General features: G+C 45.0%; 1 protein-coding gene across 1 annotated transcript in view; it reads right to left on the bottom strand.

Moving 5' to 3' along the window:
* Positions 1–17,712, bottom strand: part of cers5 (ceramide synthase 5) — a 107,895-nt gene that overhangs the window by 41,640 nt on the left and 48,543 nt on the right. Inside the window, exon 4 of the mRNA XM_080218076.1 lies at positions 16,513–16,570. Coding sequence (XP_080074202.1) covers positions 16,513–16,570 — 58 coding nt within the window. The remainder of the gene's footprint in view (positions 1–16,512; positions 16,571–17,712) is intronic.

Genomic DNA, 17,712 nt, shown 5'->3' on the forward strand with positions numbered 1-17,712 from the left:
TAGCTGACATCAGACATAGCAACCATACATATAGGCCCTGATCTGCATGCCAGAGTTAGATGATAAAAGGCCATCCAGATCTCCATTATCCATCATTAGGATGCATTTTGCTAATATGGATGACACTCATATGTTGCCCTTTCCCAGTTGCCCCGGCCATTCTCCTTGAACTTGTGCCAATGGTTTTCCTTGCATTGGCAGAGAATGCTGACCCAGCAACAAAGGAAATGGCAACATGTACCCACATTAGGATTGTGGGCAACTGGAGGTAATGAGTTCCTGTTCTTCTCCTCGGGCATGGTAGAGTTTATGAGCGAGGGAGATAATGTTGAAGTATAATGAGTACAGTTCATTGCTGCAGATATAGTACAACTATGATGGAAAGGATGGAAGACATACAAATCAAACACTAGCTCTCATTGAGCCAAGACAAAGTGTCATTGTAGCTGTACCAATCCAGGCAAATGGTGAGGACGCCATCAGATCCTTCCTCAAGTCTTGTAGATCATGGAAAACTGGAAGACAAGACAAGACAAGACAAGACAATAGGGTAGACTCTGTCTACACAGTGTTGAAATGCTCTCCAGCAGTCCCTCAAAGCAAGGAGGGTGGTTGCCACCAAACCTGTGGAGTCTTAGAAACACAAGGAGGCTATTACACCGCAGCTACGTGGTTTCGGCTGATCAGGAAACTCTCCCGCTCTTACTGCCTGCTATAGGCGCATTGGAAGGATTTACAGTTTGACAGTCCACCTGCTTGGTCATCAAGTCCTAGAGACTCAAACCCTGAGCTTCTGGCTCAGGAGGTGGGTAGACACGCCACCTACTGCATTGCAAGAGCCCTCAGTATGTTGACACAACTGGTATAGCAAAGCTTCTGATGAATGGTGATTGGGGCCCTCATGCTAGAAGTGGTCATCAGCTGGCACTTAGCACAAAATTTACTTAACACTGTCCATGCCCAAGTATTGGCAGGAATTATGAGGCTATCAGGCAGGAAATTAGAGGCATAAATTGGAAAGAGGTTTTCTCAGGGAAATATACAGAAGAAATGCAGCAAATTTTCAAGAAATATTTGTCTGGAGTTCTGCACAGCAACATTCCAATGAGACAGGGAAGTTATGGTAGGTTACAGGAACCGTGGTGCATGAAAGCTGTAATGAATTTAGTCAAGAAAAGAAAAGCTTACAAAAGGTTCAGGGAGCTAGGTAATGGTTAGAGATCTAGAAGAGTATACAGCTAGTAGGAAGGAACTTAAGAAGGAAATTAGGAGAGCCAGAAGGGGTCATGAGAAGGCCTTGGCAGGCAAGATTAAGGAAAACGCCAAGGCATTCTACAAGTACGTGAAGAGCATGAGGATAAGATGTGAAGGAATAGGACCTATCAAGTGTGATGGTGGGAAAGTTTGTATAGAAATAGCAGAGGTACTCAATGAATACTTTAATTCAGTATTCACAGTGGAAAAGGATCTTGATGGTTGTAGTCCAGACTTGCAGCGGACTGAAAAGCTTCAGTGTGTAGACATTAAGAAAGAGCATGTGTTGGAGCTTTTGAAAAGCATCAAGATAGATAAGTCGCCGGGACCGGATGGGATGTACCCCAGGTTACTGTGGGAGGCCAGGGAAGGGATTGCCGAGTCTCTGGTGACGATCTTTGCGTCATCAATGGAGACAGGAGAGGTTCCGGAGGATTGCAGGATTGCAGATGTGGTTCCTTTATTCAAGAAAGGGAGAAGAGATAGCCCAGGAAATTATAGACCAGTGAGTCTAACCTCAGTGGTTGGGAAGTTGATGGAGAAGATCCTGAGAGGCAGGATTTAATGAACATTTGGAGAGGTACAGTGTGATCAAGAATAGTCAGCACGGCTTACGAGCCTGATTGAATTTTTTGAGAATGTGCCTAAACACATTGATGAAGGGAGAGCAGTAGATGTGGTTTATATGGACTTCAGCAAGGTGTTCGATAAGGTGCCCCATGCAAGGCTTATTGAGAAAGTGAGGGGGTATGGGATCCAAGGCGACAATGCTTTGTGGATTCAGAACTGGCTTGCCTACAGAAAGCAAAGAGTGGTTGCAGATGGGTCTTTTTCTGTACGGAGGTTGGTCACCAGTGGAGTGCCACAGGGATCTGTTCGGGGACACTTGCTATTTGTGGTTTTTATAAATGACCTGGATGAGGAAGTGAGGGATGGGTTGGTAAGTTTGCCGATGACACAAAGGTTGGTGGTGTTGTGGTTAGTATGGAGAGATGTCAGAAGTTGCATCGAGACATTGATAGGATGCAAGACTGGGCAGATTAGTGGCAGATGGACTTCAACCCGGATAAGTATGTGGTGGTTCATTTTCGCAGGTCAAACAGAATGACAGATTATAATATTAAGGGTAAGGCTATTGGCAGTGTGGAAGATCAGAAGGATCTGGGGGTCCAGGTTCATAGGACACTCAAATCGGCTTCGTAGGTAGAGGACGTGGTCAAGGAGGCGTATGGTGTACTGGCATTCATCAATCGAGGAATTGAGTTTAGGAGTCAGGAGATAATGCTGCAGCTGGACAAGACCCTGGTCAGACCCCACTTGGAGTACTGTGCGCAGTTCTGGTCGCCTCATTACAGAAAGGATGTGGAAGCCATAGAAAGGGTACAGAGGAGATTTACAAAGGATGTTGCCTGGATTGGGTGGCATGCCTTATGAGGGTAGGTTGAGAGAGCTCGGTCTTTTCTCCTTAGACAGACGAAGGATGAGAGGGGACCTGATAGAGGTGTACAAGATGTTGAGAGGTATTGATCGAGTGGATTCTCAGAGGCTTTTTCCCAGGGCTGAAATGGCTGCCACAAGAGGACACAGGTTTAGGGTGCTGGGGAGTAGGAACAGAGGAGCTATCAGGGGTAAGTTTTTCACTCATGGTGGGTGCGTGGAATCAGCTGCCGGCAGTGGTGGTGGAGGCAAATTCGATAGGGTCTTTTAAGAAATTTTTGGATAAGTACATGGAACTTAGTAAGATAGAGGGTTATCGGTAAGCCTAGTAGGTAGGGACACGTTCGGCGCAACTTGTGGGCCGAAGGCCCTGTTTGTGCTGTAGCCTTTCTTTCTATGCCCACCCCAACAGATGGAAAGGTCACTGATCAAACAGCCAGACAGAGTCGGTACCTGAAGGGGTGGGAGAATTTTTTTTTAAACCCAAATTCTCTTTGCTGCAATGTACAGTGCACAGTGTTCGGAATCATAACCGTTCCAGAGTTCAGCCACAAAATTAGTAGGGAGAGAGAAGCAAATTAGTTAATTGCAACCACGCGACACCACTAACAACTGCTCAAAATTGACAAATTATGACTTCCGATGCCTGCAAGTGTATTTGGCAGGCTGTCGAAAATGTTTCGCAACCACATTGCCCTTACACAAAATAATTTGGAGGTAATTTGGCTATTTACAGTCTTGTAATGCAAACTGATGACTACCACCAATACTGAAAAACCCTTACTTACATACAAGAGTCATGAAAAACACAGGCTGCTCAGACTTGCTCCACAAGGCTGATGAGAGCTTGGCTTTTAAATTCTTTCATGGAGTGTGCGTGGCTAGGCCAGCATTTATGGCCAACCCCTCATTGCCCTCGAGAAAGTAGTGGTGAGCTGCCTTCTTGAACTGCTGTGGACAGGCATTTCTGTGGCAAGGCATTTCTGTGGCAATCAAGACTCCAGGATGGTGCGTTGCCTCCCTGATGCCAGGGTCAAGGACTTCTGAGTGATTGCAGGACATTAAGGGGGAAGGCAAGCAGCCAGAGGTCATGGTACATATTGGTACCAACGACATAGGTGGGAAAAGGGATGAGGCCCTGAAATGTAATATAGAGAGTTAGGCAGAAGGCTAACGTGCAGGATCTTGAAGGTAGTAATTTCAAGACTACTACCAGCACCACATGCTAGGTGAGAGTAGGAAATAGGAGGATTAGGTAGATGAGCGTGTGGCTTGAGAGCTGGTGCAGGGGGCAGGGATTTAGATTTTTGGCTCATTGGGATCATTTCTGGGGATGGGCTGACCTGTTCAAGAGGGATGGGTTACATTTGAACTGGAGGGGGACTAACATCCTGGAGATGTGCTAGAGCCACTCAGGAGAGTTAAAACTAGTTTGGCAGGGGGATGGGATCCAAAGCAGTCAGGAGTCAGAAGAGAAGTTTGAGGACAGCACAGAAGTTAAAGAGAGCACATTAAATACTAAAGGCAGTGTCAGTAATCCTAGTACCAGGCAGATCAGACAGAAGAAAGAGAGCAAGGGAGATTAAACTGCATTTATTTCAATGCAAGAGGCCTGACGGGCAAGGCAGATGAACTCAGGGCATGGATGGGTACATGGGACTGGGATATTATAGCAATTACTGTAACATGGCTAAGGGAGGGACAGGACTGGCAGCTCAATGTTCCAGGGTACAGATGTTATAGGACAGCTAGAACAGGAGGTGAGAGAAGGGGAGTTGCACTTTTGATTGAGGAAAGCATCACGGCCGTACTGAAAGGGGATATATCCGAGGGTTCAGCCACTGAGTCTATGTGGGTAGAACTGAGAAATAAGAAGGGGGAAATCGCTTTGATAAGGTTGTACTATAGGCCCCCAAATAGTCAGCGAGAAATTGAGGAGCAAATACGTAAAGGAGATTACAGATAGCTCCAAGAAAAATAGGGTGGTGGTAATAGTCAAAGATTTTAGCTTTCCCAACATTGACTGGGACAGCCATAGTATTAGAGGGTTGGATGGAGAGAAATTTGAGTATATTCAGGAGGAATTTCTCATTCAGTATGTGGATAGTCCAACTAGAGTGGGGGCAAAACTTCACCTCCCCTTGGGAAATAAGGGCGGGCGGGTGACAGAAGTGTTCGAACATAGAACATTACAGCGCAGAACAGGCCCTTCGGCCCATGATGTTGCGCCGACCAGTTAAAAAAAAACAACAATGACCCACTAACCTAAACCAATTCCTTTTCGTCCATAAACCTGTCCACAGACCTCTTAAACGCCCCCAAACTAGGCGCATTTACAACTGCAGCAGGCAGGGCATTCCAATCCCTCACCACCCTCTGGGTAAAGAACCTACCCCTGACATCTGTCCTATAACTACCCCCTCTTAGTTTAAAGCCATGCCCCCTCGTGCTAGATTTTTCCATCAGAGGAAAAAGGCTATCACTATCCACCCTATCTAAACCTCTAATCATCTTATATGTTTCAATAAGATCCCCTCTTAGCCGCCTTCTTTCCAGCGAAAACAACCCCAAATCCCTCAGCCTCTCCTCATAGGATCTCCCCTCCATACCAGGCAACATCCTGGTAAACCTCCTCTGCACCCTCTCCAAAGCCTCCACATCCTTCCTGTAATGTGGGGACCAGAACTGCACACAATACTCCAAGTGCGGCCGCACCAGAGTTGTGTACAGTTGCAACATAACGTTACGACTCCTAAATTCAATCCCCCTACCAATAAACGCCAAGACACTGTATGCCTTCTTAACAACCTTATCTACTTGATTCCCAACTTTCAGGGATCTATGTACACATACACCTAGATCCCTCTGCTCCTCCACACTATTCAAAGTCTTCCCGTTAGCCCTATACTCAACACATCTGTTATTCCTACCAAAGTGAATTACCTCACATTTCTCTGCATTAAACTCCATCCGCCACCTCTCGGCCCAGCTCTGCAACCTGTCTAAGTCTTCCTGCAAACTATGACACCCTTCCTCACTATCTACCACACCTCCGACTTTGGTGTCATCAGCAAATTTACTGATCCACCCAACTATACCCTCATCCAGATCATTAATAAAAATCACAAACAGCAGTGGCCCCAACACAGATCCCTGAGGCACACCACTTGTAACCGAACTCCATGATGAATATTTACCGTCAACCACTACCCTCTGTCTCCTATCCGCTAGCCAATTCCTAATCCAGTTCCCTAGATCACCCCCAATCCCATACATCTGCATTTTGTGCAGAAGCCTACCATGGTGAACCTTATCAAACGCCTTACTAAAATCCATATACACCACGTCCACTGCCTTACCCCCATCCACCTCTTTGGTCACTTTGGGACCAGTGACCATAATTATTAGTTTTAAGATAACTATGTAGAATGATAGGTCTGTCCCAAAAGTTAGAATTCTAAATTGGGGCAAGGCCAATTTTGATGGTATCAGGCAGGAACTTTCAAAACTTAATTGGGGAGTCTGTGGGAAGGTAAAGGGATGTCTGGTAAGTGGGAGGCTTTCAAAAGTATGTTAACCAGGGTTCAGGGTAAATATATTCCTCTTAGAGTGAAGGGCAAGGCTGGCAGAAGTAGGGAACCTTGGATGACTCGGGATATTGAGGCCCTGGTCAAGAAGAAGAAAGAGGCACATGACATGCATAGGGATCAAGCGAATCCCTTGGAGTATAGGGGGTGTAGGAGTAGAGTTAAGAGAGAAATCAGGAGGGCAAAAAAAGGGGACACAAAATTGTTTTGGCGGATAAGGCAAAGGAGAATCCAAAGAGCTTCTACAAATACATAAAGGGCAAAAGAGTAACAAGGGAGAGAGTAGGGCCTCTTAAGGATCAACAAGAGATGGGTGAGAGCCTAACTTAATATTTCTCATCAGTATTTACTGTTGAGAAAAGCATGGATGTTAGGCAACTTGGGGAAATAAACAGTGATGTCTTGAGGAGTGTACATATTACAGAGGTGGTGGTGCTGGAAGTCTTAAAGCGCACCAAGGTAGATAAATCTCTGGGACCTGATGAAGTGTATCCCAGGACGCTGTGGAAGGCTAGAGAGGAAATTCCGGGTCCCCTAGCCGAGATATTTGAATCATTGATAGTCACAGGTGAGGTGCCTGAAGATTGGAGAGTGGCAAATGTTGTGCCTTGTTTAAGAAGGGCTTCAGGGAAAAGCCTGGGAACTACAGGCCAGTGAGCCTCACATCTGCGGTGGGTAAATTGTTGGAAGGTATTTTGAGAGACAGGATCTACAGGCATTTAGAGATGCAAGAACTGATTAGGGACAGTCAGCATGGCTTTGAGTGGAAAATCATGTCTCTCAAATTTGATTGAGTTTTTTGAAGGGGTAACCAAGAAGGTAGATGAGGACAGTGCAGTTGATGTTGTCTACATGAACTTTAGCAAGGCCTTTGACAAGGTACCGCATGGTAGGTTGTTGCATAAGGTTAAATCTCACAGGATCCAGGGTGAAGTATCTAAATGGATACAAAATTGGCTGCTTGACAGGAGCCAGAGGGTGGTCGTAGAGGATTATTTTTCAAACTGGAGGCCTGTGACCAGTAGTGTGCCTCAAGGATCAGTGCTGGGCCCACTGTTATTTGTCATTTATATTAATGATTTGGATGAGAATATAGGAGGCATGGTTAGTAAGTTTGCAGACGACACCAAGATTGGTGGCATGGTGGACAGTGCAGAAGATTATCTCCAATTGCAATGGGATCTTGATCAATTGGGCCAGTGGGCTGACGAATGGCAGATGGAGTTTAATTTAGACAAATGTGAGGTGATGCATTTTGGTAGATAGAACCAGGGCAGGACTTACTCAGTTAATGGTGTGGCGTTGGGGAGAGTTACAGAACAAAGATCTTGGGGTATAGGTTCATAGCTCCTTGAAAGTGGAGTCACAGGTGGACAGAGTGGTGAAGAAGGCATTTGGCATGCTTGGTTTCATCAGTCAGAACACTGAATACAGGAGTTGGGACGTCTTGAAATTGTACAAGACATTGGTAAAAATCACGCTTAGAATACTGTATGCAATTCTGGTCACCCCATTGTAGAAAGGATATTATTAAACTAGAAAATGAGTGCAGAAGAGATGTACTAGGATGCTACTGGGACTTGTTGGATTGAGTTATAAGGAGAGGCTGAATAGACGGGGACTTTTTTCCTCTGGAGCGTAGGGGTGATCTTATAGATATTTATAAATAATGAGGGGCATAGACAAGGTAGATAGTCAATATCTTTTCCCAAAGGTAGGGGAGTCTAAAACTAGAGAGCAAAGGTTTAAGTTGAGAGGGAAGAGATACAAGTGCCCAGAGGGACAATTTTTTCACAGACGGTGGTGGGCATCTGGAACAAGCTGCCAAAGGTAGAAGTAGAGACAGATACAATTTTATCTTTTAAAAAGCATTTAGATAAGTTACATGGGTACAATGGGTATAGAGGGATATGGGCCAAATGCGGGCAATTGGGATTAGCTTAAAAAAAGGCAGCATGGACAAGTTTCTATGCTGCAAACCTCTATGACTCTATGGTCCATGTGGTGCAGGTACATTCAGTGCTGTTAAGAAGAGAATTCCAGCATTTTGACCCAGCAAGTGAAGGAATGGTGATGTAGTTCCAATTCAGGATGGTGTGTCGTTTCTCCAGGTGGTGTTCCCATCCACCTACTGCTCCATCCTAGGTGGCGGAGGTTGTGGGTTTGCAAGGTGCTGTCAAAAGGAGCCTTGGTGAGTTCCTGCAGTACATCGTGCAGAGACTGTACAATCACTGGTGGAGGGAGTGAATGTTTATGGTGATGTATGGGCCACTAATCAAATGGGCTGCTGTCTCCTGGATGATGTTGAGCTCTGGGTGTTGTTGGAACCATACACACTCAGGCAAGTGGAGAATATTCCATCACACTCCTGACTTGTGCCCTGTAGACTGTGGAGTCCCATAGCCACTATATTTGTGTGGTTGGCTCAGTTCCATTTCTGGTCAATGGTCAGTTGATATTGGAGGATTCAGTGATGGCCATTGAATGTTGAGGGGTGATGGTTAAATCCTCTCTTGTTGGAGCTGGTCATTGCCTGGCACCTCATTTGCCTCATCAGCTCAAGCCAGAATGTTTTCCAGATCTTGCTGCATTTGGACATGAACTGCTTCTGTATGTGAGGAGGGCACCTTATAGAAACTTATAAAATTCTAACAGTGTTAGACAGGATAGATTCAGAATGTTCCTGGTGGTGGGGGAGTCCAGAACTAGGGGTCATAGTTTGAGGATAAAAGAGGGTAAACCTTTTAAAACTGGGGTGAGCAGAAATTTCTTCACCCATAAAGTGGTGAATGTGCGGAATTCACTAGAGGTTAAACTGTTGTTTGATTTCAAGAAATTAATTATAGCTCTAGGGGCTAAAGGGATCACGGGATTTTGGGGGTGGTGGGGAGGGGAAAAAAATTAAAATTTAAATTTGATACATCAGCCATGATCAAAATAAAATGGTAGAGCAAGCTTGAAGGGCCGAATGGCCTATTCTGCTTCTATTTTCTATGAGTCACAAATGGCGCTGAACATTATTCACTAATTGCACATCCCCACTTCTGATCTTATGACAGAGGGCAGATCATCAATGAAATAGCTGTAGATCACTGGGTCTAGGACACAGCACTGAGAGTGTGTGTCCTAGATGGAGATGATTGTCCTTCAACCATCATTTGTGCAATTCTTGTCCATGTTTGAACCAAGGCTGTAATGAGGTCAGGAGCTGAATGACCCTGATGGGACCCAAACTGAGCAGTCAGCAGGTTATTGCTGAGTAAGTGCTGCTGATGTCCCCTTCCATCATTTCACTGATGGTCAAGAATACTGACTGACCACACTGGATTTGTTCTGTTGCCTACAGGAGATACCTGGACAATTTTCCACATTGCTGGGTAGATGTCAGTGTTGTAGCTGTACTGGAACAGCTCAGTTAGGGTTGTTGCAAGTTCTGGAGCACAAGTCTTCAGTACTATTGCTGGAATGTTATCAGGGCCCACTGCCTTCAGCCATTTCTTGATATCACACGTAGTAAATCAAATTGGCTGAAGCCCGACATCTGTGATGTTGGGAACCTCCAGCACTCCTGGCTAAAGATTGTTGCAAATGCTTCAGACTTATCCTTTGCACTGATGTGCTGGGCTCCTCCATCATTGAGAATGGGGATATTTGTGGAGCCTCCTCCTTCAGCAAGTTGTTTAATCGTTCATCACCATTCACAACTGGTTGTGGCAGGACTCCCAGAGCCTTGATTTGATCTGTTGGTTGTGGGATCACTTAGCTCTGTCTATCGAATGCAAGTAGTCCTGTGTTACAGCTTCGCCAGGTTGACACCTCATTTTTGGGTACGCCTGATGCTGCTCCTGGCCTGCCCTCTTGTACTCGAGCCAGGAGATCAACCCTGGTTCAGTGTAGTGGTAGAATGGCGAAATGTCCTGGGCTATGAGGTTACAGATGATGGTGGAGTACAATTCTGCTGCAACTGACGGCCCACATCTCGAGCTGCTAGGTCTGTTCTAAATCTATCTTATTTAGCATGATGGTAATGGCACACAACACAATGCATGGTGCCCTCAATGTGAAGGTGGAACTGTGTCTTCACGAGGACTGCGTGGCAGTCACTCCTACCAATACTCTCACGGACAGATGTATCTACAGCAGGCACGTTGGTGAGGATAAGGTCAACTATGTTTTTCCCTTCACCTGCCGCAGTCCCAGTCTAGCAATTATATCTTTTAGGACCTGTTACATTCTGTGCCCTTACCACCTCAGTACTTCCTCCAATTGGTATTCAATATGGAAGAGTACAGATTCACCAACTATGGGGAATGTGGTGATCAGGAGATTTTCTTGCCCATTGTTGACTTCATGCGGTCCAGAGACAATGTTGAGGACTCTCAGGGCAACTCCCTCCTGACTGTGTACCTACCTCTACTGGTTCTGTCCTGTCCTGTCAGTGGGATAGAACATACCCAGGAACTGTGATAATCTGATATGAATTACAGAATTCCCCAGTCTTGTCCATGGTGGGATCTGTTGCAAGCAGGAACAGAAAACTTGGCATTCCAGCCAACGCTCCGCTCAATGTCACCAGCACCAGAAATTCCCAGCCGCGAACAAGGACAGAAGATTTTGGTCATTGTATGGTATGATTCTGCGAATAAGACTACATCAGGATGTTGCTGTGAAATAACTCTCCCAATCTGAACACAATGTCAGTGAGGAAGACTTTTGCAGGGTCAATATAGTGTTGGGTTTGCCACTGTCACTTCAGGTGCCTAGGTCGATGCTGGGTGTGATGTGTGAGAGGGTGTGATGTGTGAGAGGGTGTGATGTGTGAGAGGGTGTGATGTGTGAGAGGGTGTGATGTGTGAGAGGGTGTGATGTGTGAGAAGGGTGTGATGTGTGAGAAGGGTGTGATGTGTGAGAAGGGTGTGATGTGTGAGAAGGGTGTGATGTGTGAGAAGGGTGTGATGTGTGAGAAGGGTGTGATGTGTGAGAAGGGTGTGATGTGTGAGAAGGGTGTGATGTGTGAGAAGGGTGTGATGTGTGAGAAGGGTGTGATGTGTGAGAAGGGTGTGATGTGTGAGAAGGGTGTGATGTGTGAGAAGGGTGTGATGTGTGAGAAGGGTGTGATGTGTGAGAAGGGTGTGATGTGTGAGAAGGGTGTGATGTGTGAGAAGGGTGTGATGTGTGAGAAGGGTGTGATGTGTGAGAAGGGTGTGATGTGTGAGAAGGGTGTGATGTGTGAGAAGGGTGTGATGTGTGAGAAGGGTGTGATGTGTGAGAAGGGTGTGATGTGTGAGAAGGGTGTGATGTGTGAGAAGGGTGTGATGTGTGAGAAGGGTGTGATGTGTGAGAAGGGTGTGATGTGTGAGAAGGGTGTGATGTGTGAGAAGGGTGTGATGTGTGAGAAGGGTGTGATGTGTGAGAAGGGTGTGATGTGTGAGAAGGGTGTGATGTGTGAGAAGGGTGTGATGTGTGAGAAGGGTGTGATGTGTGAGAAGGGTGTGATGTGTGAGAAGGGTGTGATGTGTGAGAAGGGTGTGATGTGTGAGAAGGGTGTGATGTGTGAGAAGGGTGTGATGTGTGAGAAGGGTGTGATGTGTGAGAAGGGTGTGATGTGTGAGAAGGGTGTGATGTGTGAGAAGGGTGTGATGTGTGAGAAGGGTGTGATGTGTGAGAAGGGTGTGATGTGTGAGGAGGGTGTGATGTGTGAGGAGGGTGTGATGTGTGAGGAGGGTGTGATGTGTGAGGAGGGTGTGATGTGTGAGAGGGTGAGAGAGAGACACACAGTTTTGTGGTCACCACTAGACTAGCTTGTAATTCCAGATTTATCAAATTTAAAATCCCCCCAGCTGTCATGGTGAGATTTGAACCAGAGTCCTTGGAGCATGAGCCTGGGCCTCAGTCTAGTGATATTACCAATATGCCATCCATCCCCTGCAGTTCAGTTTGAAACAGTAACTTTTAATAATTAAGGCAGGGGGCAGGAGGAGGGAAGATAAAGATTCATTACAACAATACCACACAATGATATATTTACTGCAACATGAAATGCGCTACCGTGCTGCAGAACTTGGCAAGCTCAAAAGAAAGTTGGTTAAACAGATTTGCTGTAAAATTAGGTGCCCATTTCAATACGCTTGTTGACAGTGGCCACAGCCACAACAGTCAATGTAAATCAGAAGACTTGGATGCTGCAAATAATGATTCCGGTCGCTTAGCAACAGACTGCAAGGTCTGGCAATGGTCCATCCAGTTATTAAAAACTTGAGATATATCAGATAATAGCAAATACCCTGGAGCCTCATTTCTATGCTAAACTGCAAACGCAAATCCGTCAAATCTGCTTCCACAACAAACTCAGCACCTACATTCCACTTTCCCACAATACACCATCCCAATGGCAACGCAGGGCCACATTTCACTTTTTCTGCTCAGATTAATACATTATTGCCTTCTGCTCCAATCATTTTGCTCTGATTGACACTGAACTGTCTATCCAATGAACAGTTTTTTTTTAATTCATTCATGGACATGGGCATCACTGGCTGACCAGCATTTATTGCCCATCCCTAGTTGCCCTTGTTCAGAAGGCAGTTGAGAGTCAACCACATTGCTGTGGCTCTGGAGCCACATGTAGGCCAGACCAGGTAAGGACAGCAGATTTCCTTCCCTAAAAGGATATTAGTAAACCAGATGGGTTTTTCCGCCAATCGACAATGGTTTCATGGTCATCAGTAGATTCTTAATTCCAGATTTTTTTTATTGAATTCCACCATCTGCCACAGTGGGATTCAAACCCGGGTCCCCAGAACATTAGCCGAGTGTCTAGATTAATAGTCTAGTGATAATACCACTAGGCCATCGCCTCCCTTTGCTTGCTCAGAAGAGGCTGAATAAATGAGACAAAACGTATAGAAATGAGTTGGGGTGTCGATAAAACCCCAAAACTCCAATAACAGTCAACAAATGACACCCACCTTTAATTAGTTAGATTTGCCATATTCATTTATCTGCTATATGTTGTATGGCCAAGTTGCTTGAACTGGGGAGATTGAAATCTCGGATCTGAGTAAATAAGGTAAGCAACTGTACCTCCTTAACTTATCCACTTTGGCAAGATTGGAAAAGCAATATACTATTATACCCTGGGGCAGCACAGTGACATAGTGTTTGGCACTGCTACCTCACAGTGCCAGAGGCCCAGGCTCAATTCCCAGCTTGGGTCACTGGCTGTGCGGAGTTTGCACATTCTCCCCGTGCCCATGTGGGTTTCCTCTGGGTGTTCATGTTTCCTCCCACAGTCCAAAAGATCTGCTGGTTAGGTGCACTGGCTATGCTAAATTTTCCCTCCGTGTACCTGAACAGGCGCCGGAGTATGGCAACTAGGGGATTTTCACAGTAATTTCATTGCAGTATTAACGTAAGCCTACGTTAAATAAATAAAATGATTTAAATTGAGAGAGACTGCAGAACTCTGCGGTACAGAGGGATCTGGATATCCTGGCACATGAATCTCAAGAGTGCATCTGCAGGTACAGCAAGTGAATTGGAAGGCAAATGGAATATTGATTTTTATTGCAGGGGGAATAGAGTATAGAAATAGGGTTCATTGCAAGGGGAATCGAGTATAGGAGTAGCGAAGTGTACAGGGCCCTAGGTGAGACTATATCTGGAAATACTGTGTATAATTTTGGTCTCCTTACCAAAGGAAGGATATAATTGCATTGAAGGCAGTTCAGATAAGTTTGCCTGACTGATTCTTGGAATGGAGGGTCTTGTCTTATGGAGGAAAGCTTGAGCAGGTTGGGTTTATATCCATTAGAGTTTAGGAAAGTAAAAGGTGATCTTATTGAAACATACAAGATCCCGAGGGGACTGGAGAGGGTGGATGTTAAGAGGATGCTTCTTCTTGTGGGGTAGACTAAAACCAGGAGACAGTTTAAAAAAAATAGGGGCCTCACATTTCAGATAGAGATGAGAAACTTCTTTCCTCACAGAAGGTCATTAATTGGTAGAATTCTCTTCCCTAGGGAGCAGTGGAGAGTGGGTCACTGAATATATTCAAGGTTGAGTTAGACTGATTCTGGATTGACAATGGGGTCAAACGCAGATAGGAAAGTTGAAGCCACGATCAAATCAGCCATGATTTTATTGAATGGCGGAGCAGGCTAAACAGTTGAATGGCCTATTGTGTTGTATTTAACCAGATTCAGCAATTGTTAAGTCAAAAGCATATGTTCTGAATTAGGAAATACAAGTTCAAGTGGGTGAATTCAATGTCAAATCAGCCACAGGGAGAGGCAAGCTGCAGTCTGTGCAAATCTCCTAGACGCCACTCTAGCACCTGTTCAGGTACACTGTGGGAGGAAACTGGAGCACCCAGATGAATCCTATGCAGACATGGAGCCAGCGTGCAAACGCCACACAGACAGTGAAAATTCAATGTCAAATCCAGGGAGAGGTGGAAAAATACTGGAGTATTAGAGTAGAGGCCATAGTTCAAAAATACTGACTTCACCAATTTTCAAACCCCAAGGAATGAGGCACCACACTTGAAATGGATAACATTCAGTGTCAGAGCAGTTGTCTGGCCAGAATTAACACATCATCCCCTTAAATAAAAGTATTTTGACTTGAAGTGACAACTTGACTTTATATAGACAGTTTTAGTACTGGAATTTCACACCATTCAATGCACTTGTATAATGAGTCAGACAGCGAAAAGCCATGTTCACAAAGCTAACGACAGCAGCAAATTCCCAGACAGAAACATTGATTTTTGTGCATCTGCCCTCGATTGAAGTTGCTGGGACATTTGCATGTGACTAATGACAAATGTAATTAGCCTCACTGTCCTTTTGACAGCAACCTTTGGGCTAATATACGGCTTTGTTCCTCCTACTCCTAAATCAAAGCCGATAGGACAGTACAATGGCGCCTGCCATGTCATGAATTCTGGAATGACTCCAAGAGTTAAACAAAATACAGAAGCCAGGCTCAATGACACCATGAAAGCCCTGGGTAACGATGGAAGATCTTCTTCCAAAGTGAGGCTGTCATTTTGTGGAGGTGGGGGTGTTTGCCACTCAATGCTTTACTGCACAAGCCAGTTGGCACCAAGGGCAGGGCATACAAAGCTCACAGCAGGAAGCCCATTAGAAACAGATACCCATGGGAGTTGCATTGGCAAAGATTTATGCACCACTCGGTACAAATACACTTCAGTCACTCTTTATATTATGGCATAAAAGCTGGAGGAAGTCCAAACACGACCAGAGTGTTAAAATACATAGGAAGTATTACTCGCAGCGCCAGTCTGTGGGATGTGGGTTTTTTTTTAAAAAACGCTCCCACACTTTGATTCCAGCTAATTTTTTAGTGGGCAGGTATGGAGTGTAGCTTGACCAGCCCTTATAGATACACTAAGCATAATCGTTCAGAGTCAGTTAAAGGAATTAAAGATAATCTAGCCCAAAACAACAACCCAACAGCATCAGCACAGATACTCAAAATAGAGAATAACTTCAAATGCAGCAAAACACAACCTCTACTGCTCGAACACAATAGAAGCTGGCTGGCATTGCGTCACCATTCCCATCGACTGCCACTTTAACTAACCAGCACCCTCTACTCAGTCAGGAGGTCAATCGGGTTAAACCCTACTCTGCAGACACTCGAGCACAACAGAACACTCCAGACACCAAACCAAAGCTGTGCCTGGCCTCCCAGGCAAGATCTTGTTGCGTTTTGACATGCAGACATCCCGACTAACATTTATAACCCAATCTGTATCATTAAAAAAAAAAGGCTACCTGGTTATTTGCCTCACTCTGTGGGAGCCTGCTGTGCATAAATTGGCTACTGTGTTTTCCTGCACCACAATGGTGATTACACGTCAGAGTAATTTCATTGGCCGGAAAGCTTTGGAACGTCCGGAGGCAGTGAGCAGTGGTCGAGTAACAAAAGCACTTTCTTGGCCTATGTAAACCACCCCGCCCCACCACATCCCACACATAAACCAGTAAAACAAACACTGAAAGGTACTTCATTACAGACTGTCACCTACACTGCACATTTGATAACTCCACATCAGCACCTTGTAGCACCATTGCTGCTGTGAAGAGAATGGCCAACAATTTTGGACTAAGAAAAAAATTAAAAGAATGCTTTCTTTTTTTGGTGGGTGAGAGGAGGGGTGGGGCAGATGCCAATATACAGACAAACATTCACATTCAGCACTTACCTTCCATAGAAATCTCACTCCATAGAAGAATATATAGAAATAAAATACAAGTCTCCACCTGCAAATAAAAAACACTTGAAATCAGAAAATGGGAGGGGGGAGGGGGTGAATGGGAAAGGCTATCCCCATCAAATCTAAAAAAAAAAGGAGCTCAGTTGACCAGTCTGAATTCTAATAAAAAAAAAATAAGTTTTTAAAATAGAGAGAAAATAATAAAACACTTTCTCCCTGACCCACACCTATTCTATTCTGGTTGTGAGGAACTTCACAAGGACAGCCCAGAATAACTCTTTTGGCCAGTTTGCCCCTCCCGTTAGCAAGACTTCAGTCTTGCTTTATGCCCTTCAGAACACTGCTGCATTTAATGGCTCAACAGACGAAGGGTCATTGGCCACAAACTTCCCCGATTGAAAAAAAAGCCACTTCACAAAACACTGGGCGCAAGAATTGAAGAGAAAAACAGCTTTGCTTATCCTCCCTGTCACTGTGGCTGCACAGCCTTTAACAAGAAGCCAGCGATTACAGAATAAAGCCAGCTTGCAAGCAATCACACAGCCACTGCCATTAACAAGTGAATATCAGGAACCACTCACTAGCACCTCTCGTGGTGCTGTACTTGGTCAGATTCCTTAAGGTTTCCCTACACAATCTGCAGCACTGTCTTTTACACATGCGTACTACACAATGAACACAGCCTCACAGGGCGAGCCTAGTTCACAACGACTCAGCCATATATCTGGATCACATTAAATGCTTCAGACCTGCCAAATTTTTCTACTTGGGAGCTTTTTAAGTGAAGTCATGAAACGTAGACACATATCACAGTGAAGAGCGTTTGACCCTAAAACTTCATCCAACAGAACTTCAAGCAGGAAAGCTTAAAATCAATTTCAATTTCTTTCTCAGGCAAGCCTAGAAAAGCCAAATTTCTGTCAGCCATAACAAGCAAAAAGTCATTTTGGGATAGTTTAATCCTTTTCACTGGGTCAAAGCCAGATTTTAGTTAGAACAACCTGGCCAATGTAACTGAAAACGTGTGGGCGTGGGCAGGGGTGTGTGTGTGTTCTGTGATTGGAAGAACAGAATCCCTACTGAGAAAGTTGCCTTGCTGGATAACAACTCTCAGCCACTTGAACAAGATACCTAGTAGGCAGCTAGTACCATTGATTCACATCTAGCAAGTCAACACCTTCAGAAGAG

Source organism: Carcharhinus amblyrhynchos, chromosome X (genome assembly GCF_965287045.1).
Source record: "Carcharhinus amblyrhynchos chromosome X, sCarAmb.v2.hapA, whole genome shotgun sequence".
Taxonomy (NCBI): Eukaryota; Metazoa; Chordata; class Chondrichthyes; order Carcharhiniformes; family Carcharhinidae; genus Carcharhinus; species Carcharhinus amblyrhynchos.